Source organism: Plectropomus leopardus, chromosome 13 (genome assembly GCF_008729295.1).
Source record: "Plectropomus leopardus isolate mb chromosome 13, YSFRI_Pleo_2.0, whole genome shotgun sequence".
NCBI lineage: Eukaryota > Metazoa > Chordata > Actinopteri > Perciformes > Serranidae > Plectropomus > Plectropomus leopardus.
The window spans coordinates 31,380,189-31,407,531 of NC_056475.1; the positions used below are offsets into that span (position 1 = coordinate 31,380,189).

At 40.4% G+C, this 27,343-nt stretch overlaps 1 protein-coding gene across 3 annotated transcripts in view; it reads left to right on the forward strand.

The window, feature by feature from the left end:
- arhgap32b (Rho GTPase activating protein 32b) overlaps positions 1-27,343 on the forward strand; it is a 157,780-nt gene that overhangs the window by 115,085 nt on the left and 15,352 nt on the right. The window contains exons 11-15 of one of the 3 annotated variants that reach the window (XM_042498778.1): positions 1,734-1,815; positions 4,412-4,462; positions 6,046-6,120; positions 21,494-21,643; positions 26,331-26,433. In XM_042498778.1, coding sequence (XP_042354712.1) covers positions 1,734-1,815; positions 4,412-4,462; positions 6,046-6,120; positions 21,494-21,643; positions 26,331-26,433 — 461 coding nt within the window. Of the gene's footprint in view, positions 1-1,733; positions 1,816-4,411; positions 4,463-6,045; positions 6,121-12,402; positions 12,547-21,493; positions 21,644-26,330; positions 26,434-27,343 lie in introns of those variants that run through there. The other 2 variants (XM_042498779.1, XM_042498780.1) reach the window with 2 other exon arrangements.

Genomic DNA, 27,343 nt, shown 5'->3' on the forward strand with positions numbered 1-27,343 from the left:
AGTGGAATGAAATGAGAAGAATGTACTCATCACACATAATTACATTTGTGGCTGTAAGAAAAGAAACTACTAAATTCTAGCATTTGTGGAGCAGTGAGTCAGAGCAGTTTGAAGAGGAAGAAGACAGAAACCATGTGTCTCTTAACCAGCACAGTGCCTGAGGAGGCACTAGCATGTAGTTGTATGTTTCACCCAGAGCTTAAACTGCAAGTCATGGTGTTGTTGAGCTTGCTGCAAAGTGAGAAACCACAGACTGGCTTCACAATAACATGGATAATCACCAGGGTCACATTCATCATGTCCATGTTATGTGTATGTGTATAGGCTCCACCCAGACAAATATGTACAAAACGCTGTGGGCCTGATTTACTCAGCCGGAGTTCAGACAGGCACGTTGAATGTTTTGGATGAGACATAAAATACGATCCAGAAAGTCCAGTTTGAAAAACAGATGAATGCGTTTTGCTTGCAGATTGGATTTTACTTCCCTGGAAAGTTAACACAGCAGTAATTATTTTATCTTTTGTCGCAATCATTGTGAGGTTGAAATACACAGTGAATGGTACAAAGGAAGCTACCAGGAATGTGTGTTTACTTGCATGAATGCAACTGCTGGAGACTTCTGTGTTGGCACCCTTGTCCCACTGCAGGACTGACTCTAGTTAAATGAATCAAGTGAGTATCTTCCAAAGTTACAGTTTTCAAAACAAAAATCCCACATTATTTACACATTTTCAATCAGAGCCTGGTTTAAAGGCTGAAGTCTGGCTGAACCTCCTCTGACCTGCTGTCCCCACTCCTTACTGCCCTCCTCCTCTTGTGTGTTTTGGCTCTCTGCCTACATGAGCAGAGCTGCCAGTCAGGCTCAGTGGGATGGTAGCAGCCAGCAGGCACTTACAGATCACTTGAGTTATATTTCAGAGGAGTTGTTGGTGGCTGGAGACCACTGCCCTGCTCTGAACCACAGAGCTTCTCCCTCTGAACAGGCAGAGACTAGAGGAGGCTGCTTTCCACTGATGGATGGTGACTGAGCCCATGACTGCCTGCAGCCCCCTTTATATGTGAGAGTTACACTCTCTAGATTTAGCCTTTTCCTACTGACTTGAAATTCCTGAAAAAGTTTTGAAACAAGAAAAAAATGTTTTCAAGGCATGGAAATGGTTTGGAATGAAAAGAATGTTTTGAAAAAGTTTTGACTCTACATGCTGTCGGCTGCCTGAAACTCAACAAACTGAGCAGCAGATGCACAGACCTGCAGTACCGCCTGTATCCATCAGGAGGGAGTCAGACGTCCCGTCGCTGAGAGGTTGTGTTTGTTTCTGAGGTGTGCCACTGGGAGACATCTGGCTGACTGACACCATGTAGACCAGGGATACTCTACGTGCTTTGTTTCGGGGCCACTTTGGCAATATGACCAGAAGCCAGTGACAGCAGCCCCAAACATGTTTTGGATTTCAGAATATTTCTATGATTTTATGACATTTCCAGGATTTCAGTACATTTGTAGGATTTTGGGGAATTTCCATGATTTTAGGACATTTTGAGGATATAATGAGGTTTTTAGGATTTTGGGACATTTCAAGGTATTTAGGACATTAGGGATGTAGCTAGGACCTCTGTTGGGGGCAGAGATACTATGTCATCTCTCTATATATATCTTCATTTTATCATCTAAATCTGACTGCACTTCCTCCCTCCTCTCCCTGTCTGTCTCACTCCTGTGCTCTCTCCAGGTTGGCTTCTTTCCCAGTGAGTGTGTGGAGCTCATAAATGATAAAGTGCCGCAGTCCATGACCAACACGGTGCCAAAACCAGGTACTACTACTCCTCCTCTTAAACGATTCACACAAAATGTGTTTGAAGGAAGTTATCACTGATGGCAGGTGATATGGCTGTATGCTCAGGAAGCAGTTGGGTCTCTGATGGATGATGTACAGTAGCTTGTGGTGTGTGTGTGTGTGTGTGTGTGTGTGTGTGTGTGTGTGTGTGTGTGTGTGTGTGTGTGTGTGTGTGTGTGTGTGTGTGTGTGTGTGTGTGTGTGTGTGTGTGTGAATTTCACAATCACATTTTCCAGGCCTGGAAAAGTCATAGAATTGGCAAAAAAATCATTGAATGTTTTGAAAAAGTCATGACATTTTTTTTGTGTGAAATGTAATCTGCCGTGGATAAGATTCCATGTAATGTAACATAACACCTGATATAGAAGAAGGTAAGAACATGTACTCATATATAAACACACATATCTGACAAATATTTCTGTCATATACTAGGTAGGTTTTTGTCTGTTTTCATAAAACTGAGTCACAAAGCATGATCATTAGTATAAAGATAATATAACTTCAATTCAGAAGTATGTTACAGTGAAAGGAAAGCATTAATTCTGACACATCTCACCCTGAAAGCCGGCTTATCATGTTCTATTGACTCAGCGCTATACAAATCCACTGCAAATAACTGTGCTAATCTATTGCTGTCCAGAGCAAACAGATAAACTCTTTAGCATGCTCCTGAGAGTGCCAAACACAAATGTACAAAATAAACCCTCTCAGAATCAAAGACAACACTTCCCAACATTTGGCAGCTGTGATACTTGAGACTCAGATGACTTGAGATGTTCTTGAACTTTGCCCTCACTTCTTCACACACTGGATTATGCACTGCAGTTTACGTCATGCTGCTATGACCAAGTCCTTTTGATCAAACCTCAGTGTCCTGTCCACGCCACGTCCGCATCTCCTAAATCCAAAGAGCAATCTAACCAGTATGACTCACTGTGAGTTTGGGGTGAGCAAGTGGAGCCGGGGCTCCTAACCATCCAAAACCCTCAGAGACTTCGGGGTCTGCGTTAAGTGATGACACAGCAATGAAAAATGCCAACTCCACAAGATCCACAATTATGAGTGCAGGGATATCATTATAGGCGCAGGGTTTGGGGTGCTTTTAGTCGCCCGTGTTATCTGATGTGCCAGTCAAGTTTTTTAGCCTTTCAGACTGTGTGTTTGATCAGAAGTGCATCTTGCGGTGGAGAGTTAACTGTCACAGTGCACACATAGCACACATCACAGGCTGCGACTCAGTCTGCCTGCCCCCACCCCCTAACCCCACCTCCTGCTTTACAGCAATGTTTTAATGCTTGTTGTTGTTTTTTTGTTTGCTATTTGCACGTTTCTTCATTTGTCAATCATGCCTTTTATTTACAGAGCGTCTGCAGGTCAAGTATATTATTTAGAGATTCTGAATACAGATAAATAATTTCTTTTTTTTCTTCTTCTCTGTCTTCGTAACTGATTAGTTGTGTTCTTTAGCCACGTTCAATAGGCTTGGGCTGTATGCAATATTTCAACCCTTCATACCTTCCTGTACTTTCACCAGGTATAAAGTTTATGACTGTGTTAAGTGTGCAGTGCTATTTACTTTCAGCTTTTCAGACAAAAAAATACACAGTAGAAACCCACAACATTTTATGAAAAATATTGTTTTTACAATTATTTTTTTATTAAACAGAGAAATACAACTGTACAGCTCTTGAAAACCAACTTTCTCTCGGTCACAAAAAACTGAGACTTAACTGCCTCGTTGATGCATCATAAAACACACTTTGTTCAGCCACTACACAAACAAAATCAAACACCCACCCATTGTTAATAAAAAGTAATATTCTCAAACCTATTGTCCTTATTAAACAGAGAAATACAACTGTATACCTTTAACTCATAAAACACACTTCAGTCAAACCCGACAGAAACATAAAAAAACTCACCCAAACCATTTGGGTTCCTCTTGCTAGTGATCAAGTTAGTAATCCATAATTCACCGAGATAGATGTAAAAAACATTTTGTTATTCTCCATGGTCTCTTTCTGCCTGCTGGCCATTGACTGTTTACAGTCCTGTAACTTCTCCCTCCACCACTAGGTGTTGCTGTGTCTTTCAGCTCAGCTGCCTGTTCCACCAGTAGAGACCAGAGACTGAGCTCTGGTGGTGCGTGCTGTGCACTGTATACAATGAGTTTATGAGAAAGAGGAGTGCCTGGTTTTAAACCACATTGAAAAACATACTCTTGGGATTTCTTATTACCAACTGGTATACTGTAATACTGTGATACTGCCCAAGCCTAATGTTCAATCAGAAATATGCTGTTTGTGTGTAGTAATCTAAATAGTGAAAATCAAATTTTACCATTTGGTTTTCTAAAACCTGCAGATGTCGTGTTATCAGTAATATTAACATGACTCTAGATGGGCTCTGACTCGGACTCTAGAATCAAGTTTATAATCAGTAACAGAAAAACTAACTCACTGTGATGGTGTTGAATCTGCCTGCTTGTGCATCATTAATACTGTTGTTGAATGTACAGTATTATTAGCATGTGTCTTGATCTGTTGCATTTGACTGTGACTCCTCTGCCTCAGCCTCCCCCTGCTCTGGCCTGCAGCCTGCTTCTTGGAGTCTCTTCCCTCCCTGTGCGTGTTGGTATACACACTCAATCCACCTGTCCACTCTCTCCACCCTCACTCGCTCACACACAAAAATGCATTTGCACATTTGGACATGTATGACATATTGTTTCTCTGAGTTTAAATGCAGTTAAAGTTATAACCCAGAAGATTTCAGTCCCGGTTGGTTTGACAGTACCTGTGCTTACTGGTTGGAACAGCAGTTAAATACTTCAGGCTTGGAGGTGTGCAGCCTGTCACCTCAGCTCTTCATCTAACAGCCCACTGATGTCAGCCCCTGTTGCTACATTAGCCCACAAAAATTTAAAACAGATTCTAAAAATGCCCTAAATTACCTTTGTCTTGTTTAGTTCCTTATTGAGGAACGATCCCAATCAGCACCAACCCTGAAAATAAAAAATAAAAATTTAAAACAAAAACAAAAAAAAAACACTGCATTTCATGTGTCTGCTTCACAATAAATGCTGCCCTGTTTTTCACCAGTTGACTTCTTTCTCTGTGAACCAGCAGCAGCAGCAGGAAATGCTGGTTCACAGTAGCAGTAACTTTATACAGCTTTTGATGTTAGGAGAGTCAACAGTAAACACTCAGTGTGTTTACATGGTGTTAGAAAAAGTCAAGTAATTGTTAGTCCAACTAAAATGGGACTTTTAAAATACATGTGAACATGTTTCTCCAAGTGAAATACGACTAAATCAAATTTCTCGAAATCGGACTAACACGCCCAGATAACATGATTGGAAGTCGAGCTATTCTGTCATGTAAACACCTCAGTTTGACTTTAACTGGACTCTGTGTTCTGCGTGTGCTCCTAGTCACTGCGCTGGCTTCCCTCAGTGGTTAGAGATGGGGACTGTTCATTACTTAATAGGGGGGAAGGGCTGCTGCAAAACAGATCAGGCATTTTTAAATACGTAAACACTGAGGAGGGAATTTTTAAATTTTGGCTTAGGTGAGGGAAAAGGTATAATTTTATATTTGTTTAAAATAAAAAAAGTCACCCCATTGGACTATAATTGTGGCTCGATCAAACTGTGCATGTAAACCTGCTGATAGAAGCTGACATCAGTTAGATTAAATCACAATTAGTAATGCTGGATCACATGTTGCAGCATTTCCCAGGTATAGGAAGGCATTTTGAATCTCATGCAGGAGTGGCAGACCCTGACGCCAACAACAAAAACTTCTAAATAGAGAGGCAATTGCATAAGAATGTAAATACACTGTATGGCGACTGCTGAAACAATGCAGAAACAGGGTTTGATTTTGTAAAAGTCTTCTGGATTACAACTTTAATGTCAAAGTTCTCTCGATGGAGAAAACTTGTAATAATGAATGCAAAGTTTCTTTCACTGAGTATACTTGATTACTAAATTGGTGGTTCTTAAATCTCCAGATTTCTGACAAAACAGTTTACTGCTTTAGCATCAAAGTATTATGTTAAAGCTGCACAGACCCAAAGTACACAGTGTCTCTGTTCTCTAACTTGAAGTGCTTCTCTCCCTCTGCTGACTCTCTCATGTCTCCATCATCCATCCATCCATCCATCCATGTGTCTGTGGGTCCATCTGTCCATCGGCTGCATGCAGACTTGGAGATGGAGAATGTAATACAGGACAGTGCATGGGTGGCCGACCCGCTAAACCACTACAGCCTAAGTTCAGGTAGATGAAAATCCTTTGGTGTGCTGCACTGCCACGCCCCCTAACCAAGAACTAACCCTCTAACCCCAGTATTGTGTGTGCACTGTGTGACCCTAACAGGACCTGCCTATACTACTGTCACAAGATTTACATTTGGGAACATGTTGTGTATGTTTTGGTGTTACAAAAGAGGAAGACCTTTCAGACCACAATAGATTCCCCTGTCTCTGACCTTTAATTCACTTATCCACGTTCTCCCCACACTCTGTCGGACACATCTGATTCTGCAGAAATAGTAGAGCATTTATGACACAGTAATGTGCAAAAGGGTACGTGCATGTGTGTGTGTGCGTGCATGGGTTTCTGTAAACTTCCTTTCCCTTAAATTGCCATAATCTCATATGAGAAACAAACAGTATTACATGCAAATAGTGGCCATGTTTCTCTTGTGAAGTTTGTGACTTCCAGTCCTGCAGATTCCCTCTGCTTTGTGAGATTCTTCTTCATGCGGCTTTATTTTGGATATGTTTTAGGTTTTGTGAAAATGAATGTTTTTTGAAATGGCATGTTTCTGTAAAAGAAAGCAAAAACACTATAAATAAAATAGACTTAGACCCCCACGCCCCTCCACACACACACACACACACACACACACAAACACTGCAAATGCACTACTTACTTTCAGCTTTTCAGACAAATAAATACATAACATAATCCCACAAAATGTTAAGAAAAGTAATATTCTCATGCTATTATTTTTATTATACAACTGTGAATACAACTTTGTTTGGGTTAAAGAAGGCTGATGAGGCTCCGTTGCCTCAATAACGTGAAGTCCACTGTTCCAACAATCACCAGCTCAGTTTAGTTGAAATAAATCCTTAATTCACCAAGGTAGATATAAAAACATGCCATTACTCCCCATGGTCTCTCTCTGCCTGCTGGCTGCCGGCTGTTTACAATTCTTTAACTTCTCTAACCTCTCCCTCCACTACTAGGTGTAGTTGTGTCTTACAGCTCAGCTGCCTGTTACACCAGTAGAGACTGTAGACTGAGCTCTGGCGGTGCGTGCTGTGCACTACATACAATGAGCTTAATAGGAAGTGAATCCCCTGTATTTATGACGGTATTGAAAAACATACCTTTGGGATATCTAAATATCCTGCTATACCATATTACTATGATACCATCCAAGCCTAGTATAAAACTTTTGGGATAAGATGTAGTAGTGTTACAATAAAACCCTAAATATGTTGTTCTCAAAAGAGAATAATCTTCTTCCTCCAGCCCTCTGTTGTTTTTCTGTTGTGCCCCTCAAGGTGTATGCAAATGAGTTCAGGGGTGAGCCAGGTTACTACAGCATTTCTCTGAGCTGCTGAATGTTCCCTGTGTCTGGACGAGGGCCAGCTGTGTTTGTGTGTCTGTATGGTCGGAGCTGAAAGGCCACGGCAGGGGTGCCGTGGCGCTAGGTCTCGACCGGCCTTGATTTATTTAATCCTTTTACAATGAGGGGGCCTGTAAACCCATCCATTGAGCGTTAAGCTTTGTCCCGCAACAGTAAGAATCTCTGTCTCCCTCTCCATGGTGACTGAAAGAGCACATTCCTGCAGGGAGCCACACAGCACTGGAAAAATCTGCTTGCTCTGCCTAGATCCACTCTGCTCACCACTAACCTTTGCAGTTTTTCAGTGAAACGATGGAAATTGTTACATGCTGCTCTGCTTTGGTTCAAATGGAGACTAAAAAAGCTAGGAGAGATTCGTCCTTCGCTGTGTGTGCTTATGTTGTGTTGCAGAGGAATCAGACAGAACAGAGAATACTCTATTCTCAGTAAAAGTAGACTCTTTTGTTGACATCAGTGTGAAAATAAAGAGTTGTGAGCTTTGGATAAAAAATGACAGTCAGCCTTCCTTCCACCCCAGACAACCCAATAGACCTACCAGTTACTGACCCAGATGTAGGGCCCCTTCTGTTCCCCTCCTCATTGCAGGCCTTCGTCATGTCTGGGGACCAGTGATTTGGGCAGCTGTGAGCACACATGAGCCAAGACAGCTGGTTATGTGAAGGAGAGAGGACGGGAAATGGAGAGAAAACGTGTGAGACAGAGTGAGATTTGTCCTCCTGTTCCCGAGGATCTCATATCATTTCCTGGTGCTCTGGTTCTGCTCTGTGAAACTATGTACAGTCCCTTGTGTAACGTGTTGCTCTGTGGCTTCAATAAGAGAGTGTTTTTGTAGGCCGTACCTTTGTTTGGGGGGAGGCTGCTTTTGATTACACACCAACAACTCAGCTGTGTTGTAAACTGAGGGACTGTGGAAAGCCCACAGAGCACTTTTACACTTTTGTTCCCTTCAGTGGACTAACTGCAAAATATTGATCAATAGATGCATTACACAGAGTGTTGTTACATCATTGTTGTCATCAGTCATATTGGTGTCTCATTATAAAACAAATGATTATGTAATGTGTTGTTGCTAAGCTTCAAAGCATGGAGACATATAGCCAGCAGCTATGTGTGTTTAGGTTGCAGACAGCGAGCTGTCCTGCTCCTGTACATTGAACTAAGCGTGCAGCTGCAAAATACACTTCCTCCTTCTTTCCATGACATTACTCGGATGCATGCAAAATATCCGCTGATATGATACATGACGAAACACAAAGCTCTCATTCTGTTACATGGTGTATGATATCAGGACAGGAGCTCTCTATTTCCTGTACAAGTGACTGTTGTATTACATTGACAACCAAACTGCCCCCAACTGCTCTAACAGTGCACCACTGAATTCATCTGATTGTATCTTTAAGGAATCATGAAAAATGTACTGGAGCAACATCATTTTTCTTGTGCTGCTTTCAGACATCTCTCACAATGGTTAAACCTTTGAACCCTGAGCACATTGATGAGGTTCTTGATTTTTTCTTTTTTTTTAAATTAACAAAAACATGGGGGAAAAATTGGTGAGGGATGTTCCACAAATTGCAGGAAATTAGTAGATTTAGAAATTATTTATTATTTATATTTATAATATTTTAAAAGGCTAGAGAAAATGTTGAGTGACAAAAAAGCGAGGGAGAAATTGTATTTCTGATTATCATAATTACATATTTAAAGTTATGTTACAGAATTATTATAATTTTAAAGTACTCTTTCCAAGTTTTGTTTGCCTTTTTGTGTGTGTTTTTTTTCTATTCATTTTTATTATTCTTATTATTTTTATGTTTTTCGGTAATTTTCTCATACTTATTTCTTGCTACATTTTGGGTCATTTCTTCTTTTGCTTCTCATTTCCTTCTTCCCATCAAAAGAAATCAAGCAGTTTTTCTCAGGTTTCAAGGGGTTTAAAGCACTTAACTTTTTACAAAGTGGACAACTGAATTAGAGGAGACAAAAGTCTTGTTTATTTATAGACCAATGCCATCGGTTACAGTTTAAGATCAGTTCAGGGAGGAGATGCTAATAGGCTTCACTTTCACAAGTTATCGTTTCACTTTGTTTCTTGCTTGGAGTGTTTCTGGTCTGTTAGTGGCGCTGCTGGTGACACACAGGACAGTTTGACTTTGATCCCTGGGACAAAGAACAAACTTGTTGAGTTGAACTTAGTTTGACTTTCTCAGTCATTTTCCCTAGTGTGTGGATTAGTGCTGGTGCTGGAGGGGGAAACTATTTCATAGAACAGGACATTACATTCACATGGATGCTGCACAGTGTTAGAACAAATATTCAGAGCCTTTAGATAAGTTAACCCTTTGAAACCTGTGCAAATTGGGTTTATTTCTTTCAAAAAAGATAAAGGGGCAACAACAGAAGTAATGACCCAAAAATTATTAAGATTTAAAAGTATAAGAAAATTACCTGGAAATTAACAACAAAACAAAACAACAAAAACAAAAAGCACACAAAAAACAAGGAAATAACCTGTGAAAAGTGCTTAAAATTGTATTAATGTTGTAGCATTATTTTAACTATGTAATTCTGATAATAATAAACATAGTTTTTAGCTTTTTTCTTTTCCCTAGACATTTTTCCCTTTCTTTTTCAAAATAATTTTCTAAATCTACTAATTTCTTGCAATTTGTGGAACCTTTCTCCCTGTTTTTGAAAGAAATCACACCAATTTGCTCAGAGTTCAAGGTTGAATTACACGTGAAAGGCGTCCGAAAGCAGCGATGTTGCTCCAGGTGACTGATACTATATTACTATATAGGACGTTGTCAGATTGTTTATGCTGATCGATGCATGAGCAGCATTATACTGTTGTATTGAACTTCTTTATAAACAGCTGGCGAGTTTAGTCCTGTGGTTCACTGGCTGGGGGTCGTACCCCAAACTGTTTCAGATAAATCTGTGGCTTTGTGAAATATTGGATAATTTAACCTCTTTGGGCCTCAGTATAAGTACAAATACTTTCAAATTACACTTAAGTACAGTAATTGCTTGAAAGTATATAGTTACTGTCCACCAATGAGGATGAAAACACCAGAGCCAACAGACATGGAGAACTGTATGGATAGGCCCACACAAATGTCTGTCTTTGTGGAACTTGTTAAAAGTATGTCAGGTTGAAGTAATCCCATGCAGATGAAAGGTCTGACTCCAATCTCTTGATTCTTGACGGACAACAAACTAGTTTGACTTTATTGTGACTCCACGTCTGCTCAGGGACTTAGCTAGTTAAGGAATGAATAAGATAATTCTTTCAGAGGGGGAGCTGATTTAAAGTCAAGGCGAGGCTATCCTTTATGTTGTTTTCACAGAGAATAAAAGCAGGGATGCTGCTTGTTAGGAGTGTGTGTGTGTGTGTGTGTGTGAGTGTGAGTGAACATGCGCCTTCGCAGTGTAAAGAACTGTTTTGCTGCTGTGTAAACTGAGGCTCACCTCCTGGCTGTCTGACTCCTGTGCTGCCTTCATATACTGTCAGGAATATTGTAATGCAGCACGTGCAAGAGGAGAGAAGTGTGCTAAAGGGAGGAGAACATACATACTGTGTTAATAACTGATAGCCGGTCACATCAGTAACATTTTTACTACTCATTGTTACCTCCTCATGTATCACTGTAGCACAGAGGGGCTCCAGCTGTTTGATTTTACACGGCTGCTTTGTTTCGCAACACATTTTATTATAGCTGGACAGACTAAAGAGCAGCAAAGCTTTACAGCAGTGATACTCAACTAATGGCCTGTGGGCCAAATGTGGCCTCAGATAGGGTACCTGTTGGCCCTTGAACCAGTTTTTAATTCACAATAAAAACTAAATGATTCACACTGGGAATGACGTTTTTTACTCTTAGTATATATAAGGTGAGAGAGTTCATTAAATTGCATTAAAACAGTTTCTTTTTTATTCAAATGGAAGATCCCCCAAACCCACCATCTGCTCCTAGTTAAGCTCCTAATGTCCTAAAGTCCCAGAAACGTCTTAAAATCCTAAAAATGTCCTAAAATCCTAGAAATTTTCTGAAATCCTAGAAATGTCCTAAAATCTCAGAAATGTCCTAAAATCCTAGAAATGTCCTAAAATTCCAGAAATGTCCTGAAATCCTAGAAACACCATAAAATCCAAGAAATGTCCTAAAATTGAAATCCTATATGTCCGAAAAGCCTAGAAACATGCTAACATCTTAGAAATGTCCAAAAATTCCAGAAATGTCCAAGATTCTTAGAAAAATCCTAAAATCATAGAAACCACCTAAAGTCCTAGAAATGCACTTAAATCATTGAAATGTCCTAAAATCTGAAAAACAGCCTGTAGTTCTAGAAATGTCCTAAAATCTTAGAAACATGTATGAGGCTTCTTCGACTGACCCTTGTCCTCCTGTCATTTTGCAAAAGTGGCGTCAAGCAAAGCAAGTGGGATATTCCTGCTTTACAGCATTTACAGGCTCTGACTTTGGACTCTGGGGGCTCAGAAGGAACTGTTTTGGTAAAAAATTAAGAAAGTGAAGCACAGTCTGCTGGCTTGGCATCGTGTGTTTTTATGTTGATATTGAACTGAAAGTTTTTATTTAGGTCCATCTACCCTGTCATATTGATTTAGTATGAAACTGACTTCTGCAAAACTCCGTTTTCTTTCTGTGATGAAGAGCCGGTAATTCCCATATTTGTGTGAGCACTTAAAGGCAGCACGTGTGTGACTAGCAGCGGAGGGAGCCGTGTGTGTGTGTGTGTGTGTGTGTGTGTGTGAGAGAGAGAGAGAGAGAGAGAGAGAGCTCACAGAGCACAGAGCAAAGTCTCCGCCGCTCCTCTGCTCGTTGTGTCCAAACTTTAAACGTGTTATTTTTCTCAGCCGGTCAAAGGGACTTTGCTGTTTTTGCGACATTCACGCAGGGTTCCATCGTTCTTCTGCCCCTGTGTTGGAAAGAAAACGATAAGTACGGTTGCTGTACTTTGGACCTATTTTGAAATCTTGCCATAAAGCCTCAGAACAAGTCCAGCGTTATGGAACCAAGGTAGGACAACGTGTTTGGATTCGGGCTGTTATTTTCTATGTTCTCTTCAGTGTTTTTATTGTTAGCACAGGCAAACGTTACACATGTTTCCTAACGTAAGGCAGGACACTGTTACCAGTTAGCATAATGCTACATGGACCGTGTTAGAGACTGCACTCCCAGTGATGGAAGGGTTTCCTCGGACCGAAAGAAGTGTGGAAAATATGACTCTTTCTTCACTCCGCATTTTTCCATCAGAGCAAAAAAACCACTAAAAAAATATTACATTTGCCTCTTCCCTCAAGTGTTAAAATATTTAGGCTACAAGTTATCATTAATGCCAGAAATTCGTAACCGTTAGGCTGTTAAACAAAGACTGAAAACTTCAGAAGATATAAAATGAAAGTTTCATAAAGTTTAACTTTTAAAATGCAGTTTTAGACAACGAAAGATTGACAACGAATTAAGTAAACCATTTGAAACCTGAGCAAATTGGCTTGATTACTTTCAAAAACATGTAAAGAAGGCAATGCCTAACGAAAGAAGAAATGACCCCAAAAATAGAAGGTAGTTTCAAAGACGAGAAAATTACCTCAAAATTAGTTTAAAAATGTAAAAACCTGAAAAACAGAACTGATCTGGATAAAAGGGAAGAAGGGCAAAAACGGAAGAAATGACCCAAAAATCAGCAAGAAATAATGTAAAATGTAAGAAGATTACTTGAACATTAGCTAAATACAAAATGTAAAAGTCAATTTTTCATTAAAAAAATAAAAAAACACAAAAATGACCTGGAAAATGCTTAAAAATGGAAAGAAGGGCAACAAAGGAACAGATGAAACTAAAATTAGCAAAAAAATAAATAAAAAGTGTAAGAAAATTATCCAAGCATTAGTATAAAAAACATAAAAGACAGTTATAAAAAACCACAAAAATGGCCTGGAGAAATGGTTTCAATTTTTTTTCCTCCTAAACATTTCCCCTCAGCTCTTTGAAAAACAATTTTGTAAATCTACTAATTTGTGAAACTTTTCCTAAGAAGTTAGTCATTGCCTTTTTCCCATGTGTTTGAAAGAAATGGCACCACTGTGCTCAGAGTTCAAAGGTTTAAATACTTGTGAACAGTGTCTAAAAGCAGCGCAATAATAATGATGTTACCCAGGTTTGGAAGGGTTAAACATTGGAAGTGAAGTTTATACAGTGTTTAGTTGGGAAGAATCTGTATCAACATGTGTCACTGTAGCCTTTCATAAAGTTGCCCTCACATCAGTGCTGAAGTCAGCCAAGGCAAACCTCTGACAGCACCAGGCAGCCCTCCGTCACTGACGTTCATGAAATCATTAAGAAATTACTTTTTATATTTGATCTCCTTATTAAGTTTTCATAGTAGCTTAAGTGATTTGAAAATTTCCGATAGTTGATCTTTGATCTTTCATGACACACTTGTATGATTTTTGTTTCTGATTTTCGGATGTGGCAAGTACAGTTATGCCATTTAGTATAATTATACCACACAGGGCCCGGCTAACGTCCGCCTCTGTCCTCTGCTCCCTCTGTCCTCTGTTCCCTCTGCTGAAGTTGTGTTCAGTGGTGCATTGAAAGATAGGACAATAAGGCATTTTGCCCCTGCTATCAGCACACACTTTGGCCTTCGTGTCCAAACACAGGTCACTGTCACTCATGGCTGCCTTATAAAAGGCACACACTGCTCTGTTGTTTACACACTCAACGGCCGTCCACACACACCCGCAGCAGAGGGTTGGGATGTGCTAATGGGTGTTAACACAGTGTCTCCCAGTGTTCTGTTCTGTTCAGTCTGATAAGTAATGCAAACATCATCGCTGTAGCAATCAGCTCTCGATGGACAAATGTCCCAGTTTTATTGACAGTGATCAGGACAGGAGATTAATAATAGTCATTAAAGGATTGTTGTGTTCATAATGTGGCTGTAAAAAAAATTACGCTAGAGAAGCAATTGCTGACCTCCTCAGACTCACTATTTACTTATGTGATAGTCAGACTCCATTTTTCAGCATTACAAGGTTCTGGAAAACTTAAATTTGAAGGACCTACCACAGTAAAAAACTTATTTTGCCCATTTAGAAAAGCTCTTGGCACATTAACAAATCCCATTCCAGCCGAAACTGTTGTTCTCACAGCCTGTAGATTTCTGAGGTGGGTGATGTAATCATATCCAAACCATTCACATAATGATTTGTGAAAGTCCAACAGTGAGGAGGGAGGCAGTTTGAATTTCCCGCTCTGCTGCCTGCATGGGCGTGGGTGTCTGTTGAGTCTCAAGGGGGTGCTGGCTGAAGTGAACAGGCTGAGCTGAGCCATGATGAGAGCATTGTGAAGCCCCGAGGAGCTGTGGTCACACCTACTGGTGGCTGTGTATTCAGGGAACACACACACACACACACACACACACACACACACACACACACACACAGTGGTTGTATCAAATATCTGGGGCCACAGACTGCTGGTTGGTTCTGTATTGTCATTGCTCTATGTTAGGAACCAGTGGGACTCTGTTGTGTTGCTGTGAAGTTGGTATTTTCCTCCAATGTGTGTCCTTTGAAAAGCCTCTCGCTAAGCGGATGGAATGAGGCGGTCGGTTTTGGGCTGGAGCAGGGAAGCAGAGCATGATGTTTGCCATTACGTCTGTAATTGTCCCTGCTGTAATGCTTGGCCTCTTTCCTCCTTACCTCGAGGTTGTCATATCCCTGCCTCTCACTGAGCTCTCCGGGGGGAAAAGCGTCATCACAGACACACAGTCAGCTCAGAGCTGCAACTGAGACCTGACAGAGTTCCTCAGGCATCAGAACCATCCTGCGCTCTGTTTGGCTGTGTCCTATCTGCATTTTATCTCTTATCTATGCAAATGTCAGGCATGGACTATTGCCTCTCATTTCCCTGGCTGTGAACATCTGTCTCCCTTTCCTATTGTGTGACATGTCCACAATATGCCATCAGATTTTATAATGTTTGCAAATATCCAAAAACATTCCACAGAAATGATTTAATCCCAGTTTTTAGTGTTAAAGAGGCACCCCACCTGTCATGATTAGAACTCTATAAAGCCTGTAACAGTTTGATAATGTCTTCTGTGTCTCTGAAGGAGCCTTGTCAACTCTGAGAAAATAACCCTGATGATGTCATTTTATCATTTGTGTTTGGCATGTCAAATTTATAACACGTGACACTTCCATTCTGTGTTACAAACTGGAAGTGTGGCGTTTGAAAGACATGAGCCCTTTTTACACAGAGATGGTGTTACAGAGCTGTTATAAGTCCCTTCTTTAGGCGTCCTTTACATGTTTATTCAGAAACAGACGACCGTCATGCTGCTCCAGTGTGTGATTTCAAATAGGTTCCAGCATCACAGAATCAAAACAGGTGATAGCTTTGATGTCTAACAAGGCAATTTAGCCTAATGATAAAATAGAAAAATAAATAAAATCTCTGTTTTTTTTCCACACCAAATTCGATTGCCCTAAAAACAAACTACAAATGACAAAACAAAATACCCAGTCCAAGTTTTGCTTTGATTTAAGTAATAAAAAATGGACTGACACGTGTCCCCTGTAAGACTTCCAACTTTGTGAATGTGCAGTACTAAACTTCTGGAATAGCTCTTTAAGTCTCCACAAGCTGTAAATGTTGTGATTAAAGTTTGAGAGTTTGAAAGGTTGATAGTTCCACACTCCTTAAAGTGATTGCCTCTCACCCAGCCGGGTTTCAGCAGTGAGTGTGTCAGAGTCAGTCTTTGTGTGGAGAGCTGCTGGCCCTCACACTGTCATCTGCCAGACAGTAAGCAGATGGGAGTCTCTGTCCTTCCTCTGGAGAGTCATGCTCATCATTGCACTCCTTTTCCTCACCTCTTACAGTCAGTCTGCTTTTCTTAATAAAAGTGATGTGTCAGTGTAAGCCAGCACAGTTGCACAGTCAGCCCTCCTCCTCTCCATGATACTGAAGGCCTCTCAGATGCCTCAACAGTGAGTAAACAAAGCTGCCTCAGCGGTTTTGTTGGCGGAACAGCAGAGCAGAAGGAATTTCTCCCTGCGGGGCGAATTGTAGTTCCACTTTCCCTGAAATGGAACGGTGGGTCCTGTTTGCGGATGCTGGCACAGCGGCCAGCTGTTGATTCAGAATTGATTGTGCTGCTTCATTAAAATGGCACACAATAGAGATGCAGGACTCAAAAGTTTGTTTCAAATGTTATATATCTACTTTGCGGAGAGGTTATTAACCCTTAGTGTGGGCTTTAATATTACATACTCTCATAATGCTCTGCACTCAAAATGCACTTTTCAAGATCATCTATAAAAAATGTTGTACATGAATATGATTGTCTTCTTTCATTGAGTTTATGTTTTTAACCAACAAAAGTCCTGATGATAAATATAAAATATTCATTAACTTTCAGAATTTTAATCCTGTAAATGCCAGCTTTTTGTCATGATGCTACTATGTTTCTAGAAGAAAACACACACACACACACACACTCAAAAGAATTATTTCTGTATATGTACTACATGCAAAGTAGATTTTTTTTGCTGATGTCATCCTGCGATATGTCAATGATTTGCAGCTACATTGATTGTGACAGTGCACCTAGTGGAAATAGCATGTATTTTCTCCATATGCCAAATATGGCAAAATCATGTCATCAGGTGGAAAAAAGAAAAAAATGACAAATTCCAAGGCAAAAGCCCAGAATGACACCCAGAAATAATACAATGCAGAGTGAGAGTGGTTAGCGTGTTGACATGTGAAGAATGGATACAGTGTAACTCTTTCCTGACACTTAAGAGTTCTCCACTGATACAACATCCCACTCCTGTAAGACTGTCCACTCTCCATGGATGATGGAGGTAAAAAAAAGATCATAATCAGTGCAGCAGTACCAGAAATGTCATCTTTTTTATTCCACACATTCTTCTTGTGTGTCAAAACCAGATGCCACAAATATTACCCAGAATGCATAAGTAAGGAGAAGACAGACATTCAGACATTTGTCCATGCATTTTTGGTAGTATGCGATCAGTACAATGGAGAAACTGTGAATTAATTCAGCTTCCACACAGAAAGCTTCCATTCCCTTCAGCTCATTAGTTTGACTCGCGTATTGATGTTTGCATTCTGAATGTACTCGGATGGACTGTCAATTAAGTGTGCTGCCCACAGTGTACTCCATATTGTACATTTAGCATGCAGACAGACAGCCTCATTAATTTTTACCTAATGGTCTATGGGCAGGAGGGCCGAGGCTCACACAGTGGAGCTGGTTCTAAATGAGGACTGGACAAGATATCAATGTTGTATCTATATGTATAATTGCAAAGTGATGAAGTTTTCTGAACTTACAGACTGCTTAGCTGTTCTGTTATTTGCCGCTACCTACTTAGTCATTATATTCACATTACTTTTGATTATTATTCAAAAATCTCATTGTGTAAAACTTTTTTTTAAGTACCAATTGTCAACCCTAAAATATAAAATATAAAATATTGTTGCAATGTCAATATTAGGGGTCGACCGATATTGTTTTCTTAGGGCCCATACCGATACAGATTATTAGTACTTAATGAGACTAATAACCGATATCTGGAACGGATATGCATTAACAATAAAAATGAAAATATTTCTGTCAAAATGAAGATTTTGGAATATAACGAACTCCAATACAAAACTTTGTTTAAATGCCTTTAGCCAATGTTTAATCAAAACTGAAACAGGCAACATCATATACAGCAAGTTCCCTGCAACATTTTTTTTTATAAAGTTCAGTGAAAATTTAATTAAAAAATGAATGAATAAAAATAACTCCCTGAGGTTTTACAAAGAAAAGGTTCCTCCCATCCTGACACTGTCTTTGCATTTTCTCATTAATTAATTCAGTCGGTGATCATTAAAATAAAACGCAGATACAGATAATTGGCAAAATGCCAAATATTGGCCCCAATAATCTCCAAGGCTGACAATCTGTCGACCCTTAGTAAATATCAAAGTATTTGGTCCAAAAAAATTGTGATAAATGATTTTCTCCATATGGCCCAGCCTTATTCTAAATAATGATATTGATAACAGCATGTTTGTGCTTCATGATGGTGTGTAAGTCTCTGTTAATGAATCACAATATCATGCTGTGAGTAAAGATGCTGCCCTGACACTTTTATCGTATTGTTGTTATCTTCCAAACACACCATTCAGCCATAACTTTCTTTAACAGAGCTTGTTTTGTTTGTTGAGACAGTCTTTGCTGAGCGATGGCCTACTTTCAGCTGTACTGCAATCAAAGCAGAGCTCAGCTTGGCACAGCAAGTTAAGACTTTACCTCTGAAGACGTGTCATTTATTTGATTTAATTCTAAATGCATTTGTCTTGAAGTTGCTTTGTGTGTATGTGTGTGTGTGTGTGTGTGTGAGAGAGAGAGAGTGTGAGAGTGTGTGTTGGACTGAAGTTTGAAACAGGTAATATAATGAGAGTTGTGGAATGATTGTGACCTGAATGTTTATAATCAGATAGAGGAATGTGATCTGGAATATCAATAACAAACTGATGAAACACAGGAGTTTTTCTACTTTAGCCCTCAGTCATGTTGGTGTGATCACAGTTTCAGATGTGGTGTGGCTGAAAGAACATCATGATCATAGATCAGATAGGTAATCTGTGATATCAATTTCCTCAGTGGTAACCTTTCGGCAAGTGTTTCCTGGGTTGTTCTGTTTCTGTCCTGAGTGAGACTGCATGTCTGTTTGGAGCGTCAGGAGCGTTAAGCGTTGCTGATTGCTCCATGTTGTTCTTTCAGTCTGCAGGATTCAGAAAGGATAGTTGTGCTGTCGCCTGTAAGAGCACAAGACTGCAGAGTAAAGCAATAATTGGAAGAATTGTTGGTCAAAGTTGGTGTGAAGTGCAGCACGATCCAAGTGTCCACAGAGAGACAACTACTTAAAGGTGAGGTCCAAGACGAGAATGTCTGAGACAGTAACAGGCACTGAGGGTGGACCACTGACACCGCGGAGCGAATAAAGAGACAGAGAAGATGAGTGGTTACAAGACACAGTTTTATTCTTTGAGGTGTGTTTGGTCTGGGTCAAAAGCTTTACAGAGCAGTGAAGAATGAAAAACAGAAAAGAGAAACTGATGCTGCTTTAAAGGGATACTTTGCTGATTTTTAACCAGCTTTGTATTTAAGCAATGTGGGTAGTGTATGTAGATGAGCTGAGGTAAACCTTCCTTCATCTAACCAGTGATGCAGTTTACATCATTTGGCGATATTTTGTTGGCTCTTGGGGCTGTTGCTCAAAATACAGGTTGTACTTCAAAGTTTTTGTATTGCCCGCTAACCCTTCTGCCATTACCACTCACACAGTGAGTATAGAGCTGGATCAAGATCCACACCTTCTCGCCCCTCTCTGTGTCTAAAACCAAAATCCAATCAAATGGTGGAACTAGGCAGTGATGATCAAATATAAATCATTAATTATGTTACTGCACTGCCTATTTCTCACCTAAAATGTTTTCAGAAAAGTTTTCAAAGCCCCATATCACCATAATGGTGAGAGTTTGCTGAAAACGGAGACCGAAAAAGTGAAGCTAAAACTGTAAAACTAAGCAGCGCTAATCAAATATAAACCAACATTCTGTTAGTGTGTTGCATAATTCTCACCTCAAATGTTTTCAGAAATATGTTTTAGCTAACTGTTTAACTGTAAAAAAAAATCCAGCTGCCTGCTATTGTGTCGGAAAGATGAGATCACATTACGTCAGATTCATTCTGGTCGTTGTAGTTCTTCCTCTGGAGCAAAAGTGAATGCCACAGTCCTTATTCTCTTTTTACACTAGTCAGGGAGCACCAGTTTCAAAGTATTCGCATCTTATTACTGCAGAGTCAGCCCAGTTTTATATAATGAGTCTCTATGTTGGTTATTTAAGATTTTTCAGAGCTCACCTGGGAAGCATCCTGTACATCTCAGTAGGCTCCTCTTCTTCATAGTTGAACAATATACTTGAATTGTCAGCTTAGTAAGTGCAATGTTCAAATGTTGAAATTATTTGTTTTTTACCCTGTTTTTTAATCAATAATCTCTAGTCATCTGCAGTATCTCTATATAACTCCTCTGACATTTGATGGATTGGCATCAGTGCACTTACTATATGCATGTTAGATAAAGTCTGATGCTGCTTTGGTCAGTCCTTGGAAAACTGGGTTGGAACTCTTTTGTGTGACTGTTTTATATTCTGTTTTTATTTTTTTGTGTCTGGTTAACCAAGACTGATATACGACTGAAACTGACCTGAGTTCTCATTTGAAGGTGAATTGATGCTCTCATCAGACAGCCTTCTTTCATTTGTATATGAGAGTTAAAGAAACATACCCGAGAGCAGACAAACACTGCTGTTTTCATCTCACCAGTTACTGACAGTGTGCGATTTCCACTGAACATCTTTTGAACAAATCTCTGGAGTCAAAGCCAGCTCCATTGTCCCCGGCTCCAAAAGAATGCAGGTTGTTTGATTCACTTGATAGCCTTTCCACATCTCACTAAAGCAGAGAAAACAACTGGTGTGTAGTTTAAGAAGCTTACGACCCTTTCCCAGGCATAGTATCTAATTAATGCGGTTTGGTACGCTCCTGTTTTGTCCTGTTTTGAAGGGGAGCGGAGGACACTGGTATTGGATGTAGAAGATTCCTTTGTAGTTGCCTGGGAGGTGGTATTTAAGAACGAAGCCTTCGCCTCAAGGAAACTACACATGCAGAAAGAAAGGGTTTGCAAAAGAATGAAGCCGAAACGCACAATGGGACAACCCTGAGCGGCCTGTATGGGTTTTTGCTCTGGTACATAGATAGAGCCTGTGTGAAAGCTGTGCCAGTGTCAAAGACACACTCACTGTAGAGAAGTAAAACGTTTTATAAGAGATCTAAGATGTGTCCTTCCTTCCTTCCCTTGTCCCTCAGTGTCTAAAAAGCACGGGAAGCTGATCACCTTCTTGCGCTCCTTCATGAAGTCCAGGCCGACCAAGCAGAAGCTGAAGCAGAGAGGCATCCTCCGGGAGAGGGTGTTCGGCTGCGACCTGGGAGAACACCTCCTCAACTCTGGACATGACGGTGAGAGACATGCAGACACACCGAAGAGCAGTTAACAGTATCTCCTGTTTTGTTTTAACCAACATCAGTTGTCAGATAGTGGACTTAAATTGCCAGGGCCTTGACTGATTAATGGCAGAGAGAACATGTTTCCATTAGAGACTGGCTTTGATTCCTGATCTCGCCTGTTCCCTGGTGAGTGCAATCTCAAAACGTCCCTGTTTACCTTTTGACTTGATATATTTACTCCACCATCTGGTTTCAGCTCAGCTCATTTGGAACCTTGACTGAGGTGGTAATAAAAATGACCAGGTACTATCCACAACTTTTGCCAATTGAAAACCAAAAACAAAAAAAGTTACCAAGTAAGTTGAGTTGAGTCAAGCCGTGCTGTAAATCAGATGCTACATCTAGCAGCTGGTTAGCTTAGCTTTGCACAAAGACTGGAAGCAGGGGGAAAAGCGAGCTGGGCTCTGTCCAAAGGTTTGTTGATATGTTCAAAATCTAAAGTGTAAAAAGAACTTGTTGTGGTTTTATGGGTGGTCATGTGCAGGACTTTTTCCAGTGCAGTGACTTCCTGAAGTCTCTGCTGGTTGGCTGGCTCTCTCAGTGATGACAACACTCATAGTAGTGACTCTGTCCAAACAAGAAATAGTCCCTCCTGATGTTATTTGACTAGGACATCATGTGACTGTCTGCTTTGGTTTCATCATTGACAGTATTTAGATGTGCAAGAGACAGTAGTTTGTCAGGTTCAGTTAGATTTCAATGTTATTTTTCTAGAGCGGGAATTATTCCATAAAATCATCATTAATACATTTAAGCCCCCTCCGTCATCAGCAGTGTCAGCGAGGCAGATTTGGCTGCCGTTGGGCTTCATGAGTGGAAAAAAACTCCTGCTGAAACAAGCTTTTGTCCAGCTGTCTCCAACCAAATGGTAGTGATGTGAAAAAGAAGAGGCAGCAAGAGTGCTTCTGGTGTCCCTCAAACCACCAGTGCTCATGGAAGGGAATAAAAACGGGGGAACTTATGACCAAAAAACAGTAGTACAAAAGAACCAGTTCCAGGCACTCAGGATGGTTTGAAAAGCATAAAAGGCCTTTAATTCAAAGGGCTAGAAACATTAAAAATACACCAGTGCACCCTGTGTTCACCCTGAAAAAGGCACAAGCCGATACACGTTGGTATATTTATAATGTTTCTAGCACTGTCAATTAAAGGCCTTCTATTCTTTCCAAACCATCCTGAGTGCCTGGACCTGGATCTTTTATACCACTGTCAGATGGTAGTAATATTGATGGCGTGATCAGTGTCATTTGCACTAACAGCTACACAGCAAGCCGAGGACAGGGGAACATCATGATCCATTAGGCTTAAATTATGGAACATTAATATTAACATATTAATGTTTAACATATGCCAGTGCCTTCATGACTGACAGAGCTCAGTGTTTATTCGTATTTTGTTGTAGAAAATGTTAGCACTCCAAACACACTGCTTCTTCCATTCCAATTAATAAGTGAATGGTTTCAAATGGAGCCATCATATACTTTCTCAAAAACAAATACACACAACTGGCTATGTGTAAACAAACACCAGTTGGCTCTGCTTGTAATTAAGATATCTGTTGCGCTAAAGTCCATATGTACATCAGTCTACTGGAGCTGCATTGATTTTGTGAGCTCTCAGCAGCGCTTGTGTGCTAGAGGAGCTGATGTGATGGTGTCAGTGACAGAGTGGATAATGTTGTCCTGATTACACTGCAACATCAAATCCAACCACTGTAATGATGCTACTCTACTGCTGAAGCCTGATCAATAACTTGATATCACTTCATGTTGACACCAACTGTGAAACCCATGTATTCATGTTAATGGATCATACTCTGTGTTGGAACATGATTGGTTCAGCACATTAGCTCACTGTGATCACACAGTCCTGTCTAACAAGTGTCAGGTCACAGATTAGTGCTGGGCTGTGTGCATTACAGTCACACATTCATAGGTGAAGAAGTTAGGCCTTGACCTCAATAAGTTACTTTGACACATAGAGATAAGGAACTCTGTCACATTTTCTGGGTCAAAAGGTCAGCAGGTTCTGACCAGAGTTTGTGTGACTTTCTCATTTACACTATTTACACTAAAAGTGGAAGCAGAGATGCCTGCTTCCACTTTAAGTGTAAATTAGTGCCAAACAATACAGGAAACGCATCTAAGATTTCTTTTAGACCAATATTGCAGTCACAGTTTATTATGGAATTCTTTAAAACATTCCTGATCCTTCTCATCATCGTTATTGTTGTTATTATTATTATTGTTGTTGTTGTTGTTGTATGAATCTAACTGATGTCCAGTCAGTTACAAAATCCCACGAATCCCACAAGTTAAATGCACACTGACGATGGTCCCAGCCCTGCCATCTAGGATATTTAGATGACTCAAAGCCTCGTTGTTAGTATGTTGTTAACCTTTACAACTCCAGCTGACAGACCGTGGTCATGATGTTGATGCTCACTTTGGGGCTGACTTCCTTCAGCATCAAACAGGAACATAACATTGTCTTGAGGAGCTGTTGTACATTTATTACCAGTGGACAACTTTGGGATTAATTTCTGCTCTGCTCTGATTGCCATCAAGTGTCTGCTCTGAGGACATCTGCTGCCACTCTGTCTCTCTAACGCTCAGCCAAACACTACGCTGCTCTCACAACAGTGTGCTATGTTAACATGTGGATTGCACTTAAAATTGTCCATTTCTACACAGTAGCACTGCAGGCATCAAAGTTTGCATTGTGGTGTTTTACATGTTTTCTTCATCTACTCTCAATGTCTTATGTCAGATGGGGCCACGTGTGTGCATGAAAAAAACATGAGGCCAGGTGTTTCCATTTTCATTTTGTTTAACTAAAGATGATACCACATGCTATGGAACACAAACATTGCATAGAAAAATAACAACAATGGCACACAGCATGGCTTGAGTACAACTCATGTTGCTTAAAGGAAAACCACGCCCATTTTCAGAATTCATACCTTATTCCTGTGGTCAAAGACAGTCAGAAAATATTGTAAATATAAACAACCCTCTCCCATTTCCAAAAACTAGAGTGCTGACATTCAAATTTATGATGTCATAGGGTATAAAGTATGGGGCTGCTTCATAGATGGTGAAAGATGTTGTTTCAGCACTAAAACAATACAATAAAATGAAGCTAATAAAAGAGAAAACAAACATTCTGTGGCTCCACAAAATTCATTTTCTGTGGAGCAGCTCGAGACTTTGTACACTATGACATCACAAGTTGAAGGCTTCCCTCTCTAGTTTCTGGCTTTGAAAGAGAGTAGCTTTATTGTCCCCGCAGGGGAAATTTGTCTTGGACTCAGTGCTGCACAGATAATGTCTCCACACTTACAACAAAAACAATTAACAACAACTATTAGTTAATATGTAATAGTTCATACCTTCCTGAAATTTCACAGAGGTTTATGGTATAGGTGTTTGGTGCTACACTCATGGCAAGGAGACTGAGCACTGGTGGTGTGTGCTGTACACTACCTACAATAAGTTTAATAGATGTTTTTATGATGGTATTGAAAAACACACCTTAGAGATTTCTAAATACCAGCTGTTATACCATAATACTGTAATACTATGATACTACCCGAGCCGAGTTCAGTTCTTCTCTACCTCTGCAGCAATCATGCGGGCATTACTTCTCAGAGCTGGAAGGTTTTCACTTCTTGCTGTACTTAAGTCAGTTTGAGTTTTAAGAGAGACGTTCAAGGGAACAAAATGATTGCTTACAGCTCTGCTGCTTAGAATGCTGTTGTTTTGACTAGAATTTAAGAGGATTCATTCTTGTTGTGTGTCCCTCACTGGCTCCACATTTAAACATGTTGTGTATCTTTGTGATAAGGGAACATCATAACAAAATCTTCCTACGAGAAGAACTTGGAGAGGATTCATCCCCCCTCACTGTCCTCTCCTCCACTGCAGAATGTAGTTTCCTCAAATCTCGCCTTGTTTTCTCTTTCGCTATGTGTGGAATTCATGTGAACAGCTGCTTCGGCGAGTGTCCCACTCTCTGTCATCCTCTGAATGATGTGTGAGCTGTGGGAGGCCTGGGAGCCTCCTTACACACATACACACCATCCTTATCTCCCATACACACATACGCACAGAGATAAATAGCATGTCTGCATGATTCATGGCTGCTGAAGGAGAATTAAGAGGCTCTTTTTTCTGAGGTTTTGCTTTTTTTGTCTGTCCGTCTTAAACACACAAACGCTGGCGCTGTACTTTGTAGCCAAGTGGATTTGATTGGCTGCCTCACTCACTGACAACATGTTTTTCTAACTGTTTGTTTCATCCAGAAAACTGCACTGATGTAGAAAATGGGTTACGGACAGCCAATATCACGAACTAAAGAAACAAAATAAACAGCTCTTCGGGATATATTCGTTTCTGCTTTACATGGTTCAATCGTTTTCATGCTCAGCTCCAAAAGTGCTTTTCCTTCTGATGAACTCAATAATCCCTCTGAGCCTGCAGCCTCTTGTCCAAAAAGCCCCTGAGCTCCAGCCTGACTGCTCTGTACTCGCTCCTCTCAAAGGAAAGTCATCGTGTTCTTGACCTTGAAGCGCTCAGTAAAGACTGGACAAATATTGACTGATGTGTTATGTGATGATACGCTGTTTTTCTCTGCGCAGTGCCCCAGGTCCTCAAGAGCTGCACAGAGTTCATCGAGAAGCACGGTGTGGTGGACGGCATCTACCGCCTCTCTGGAATCGCCTCAAATATCCAGAAACTGCGGTAGGAGACATGCTGCCTGTTAATTATATTATTTAATTCAGGCATTTATTAGAATCTCCGTTGTTTGCATGCTTCCTCCTCAGTGTGGCTCTTTGTCATAGGAGGAACTCACAAATTTAATCCTACCATAGCCCTCATCTACAGGCTGATAACATATGAGTTCCATCTAGAATTATTGCATCAGTAAAACAAAACAGGATGACGTGCAGTGGAGCAGTTGTTCCTCATCAACAGTTTTTACTGTCCAATGTTGTCATACCATTGGCCCATTGGATTAAGTTTTTTTGTTTTTTTTCCCTGCGCCTGTGTTAACAAGAGCAGCCACACTGCCTGTGTGAGCAGCGCTGGTCAGGCACGACTCAGCTGCCTGTCAGCCGCGGCACATGTAGAGAAAAAGTGGCTCATCAATTTTTTTTCCTCGTGCTGCACGCAGTTGTCAGCAGAAATAGACAGTGATAATGGTGTTTTGATAACTATATCAGCATTATACCATCTTTTACGACAGTTTCAATGTCTCTGTCTGTCCAAGACACAAGTAAATACATACATCTGTTATACTCAACCTTTCCTGTATCCCTTTTAAAAGAGAAATCCTCTAACTATGTCTGTTACAGCATTTTATTGTTATATATTTGCAGGACTGTGTTGTTGACAATGCAGGAGCTTGGAGGGCTTAAAATCTTTGAAATAGCAGAAACATCACAGCAACAGTGCTGTCAGTGTTGACATCACAAGTGTGACACAACAGTTCGGCAAAGTTGCCATCTGACATTGCTCAGGCCTGCAGTGTGTTCCAGGCATTACAGTTTTTGTTGTGCCCTGCTGTGAGGTGTTTATGGATAATACTGTGTTTATATATAAATGATATAAGACAGGATGTGGGGATGACTGTATGCAAAGGTATCATTTC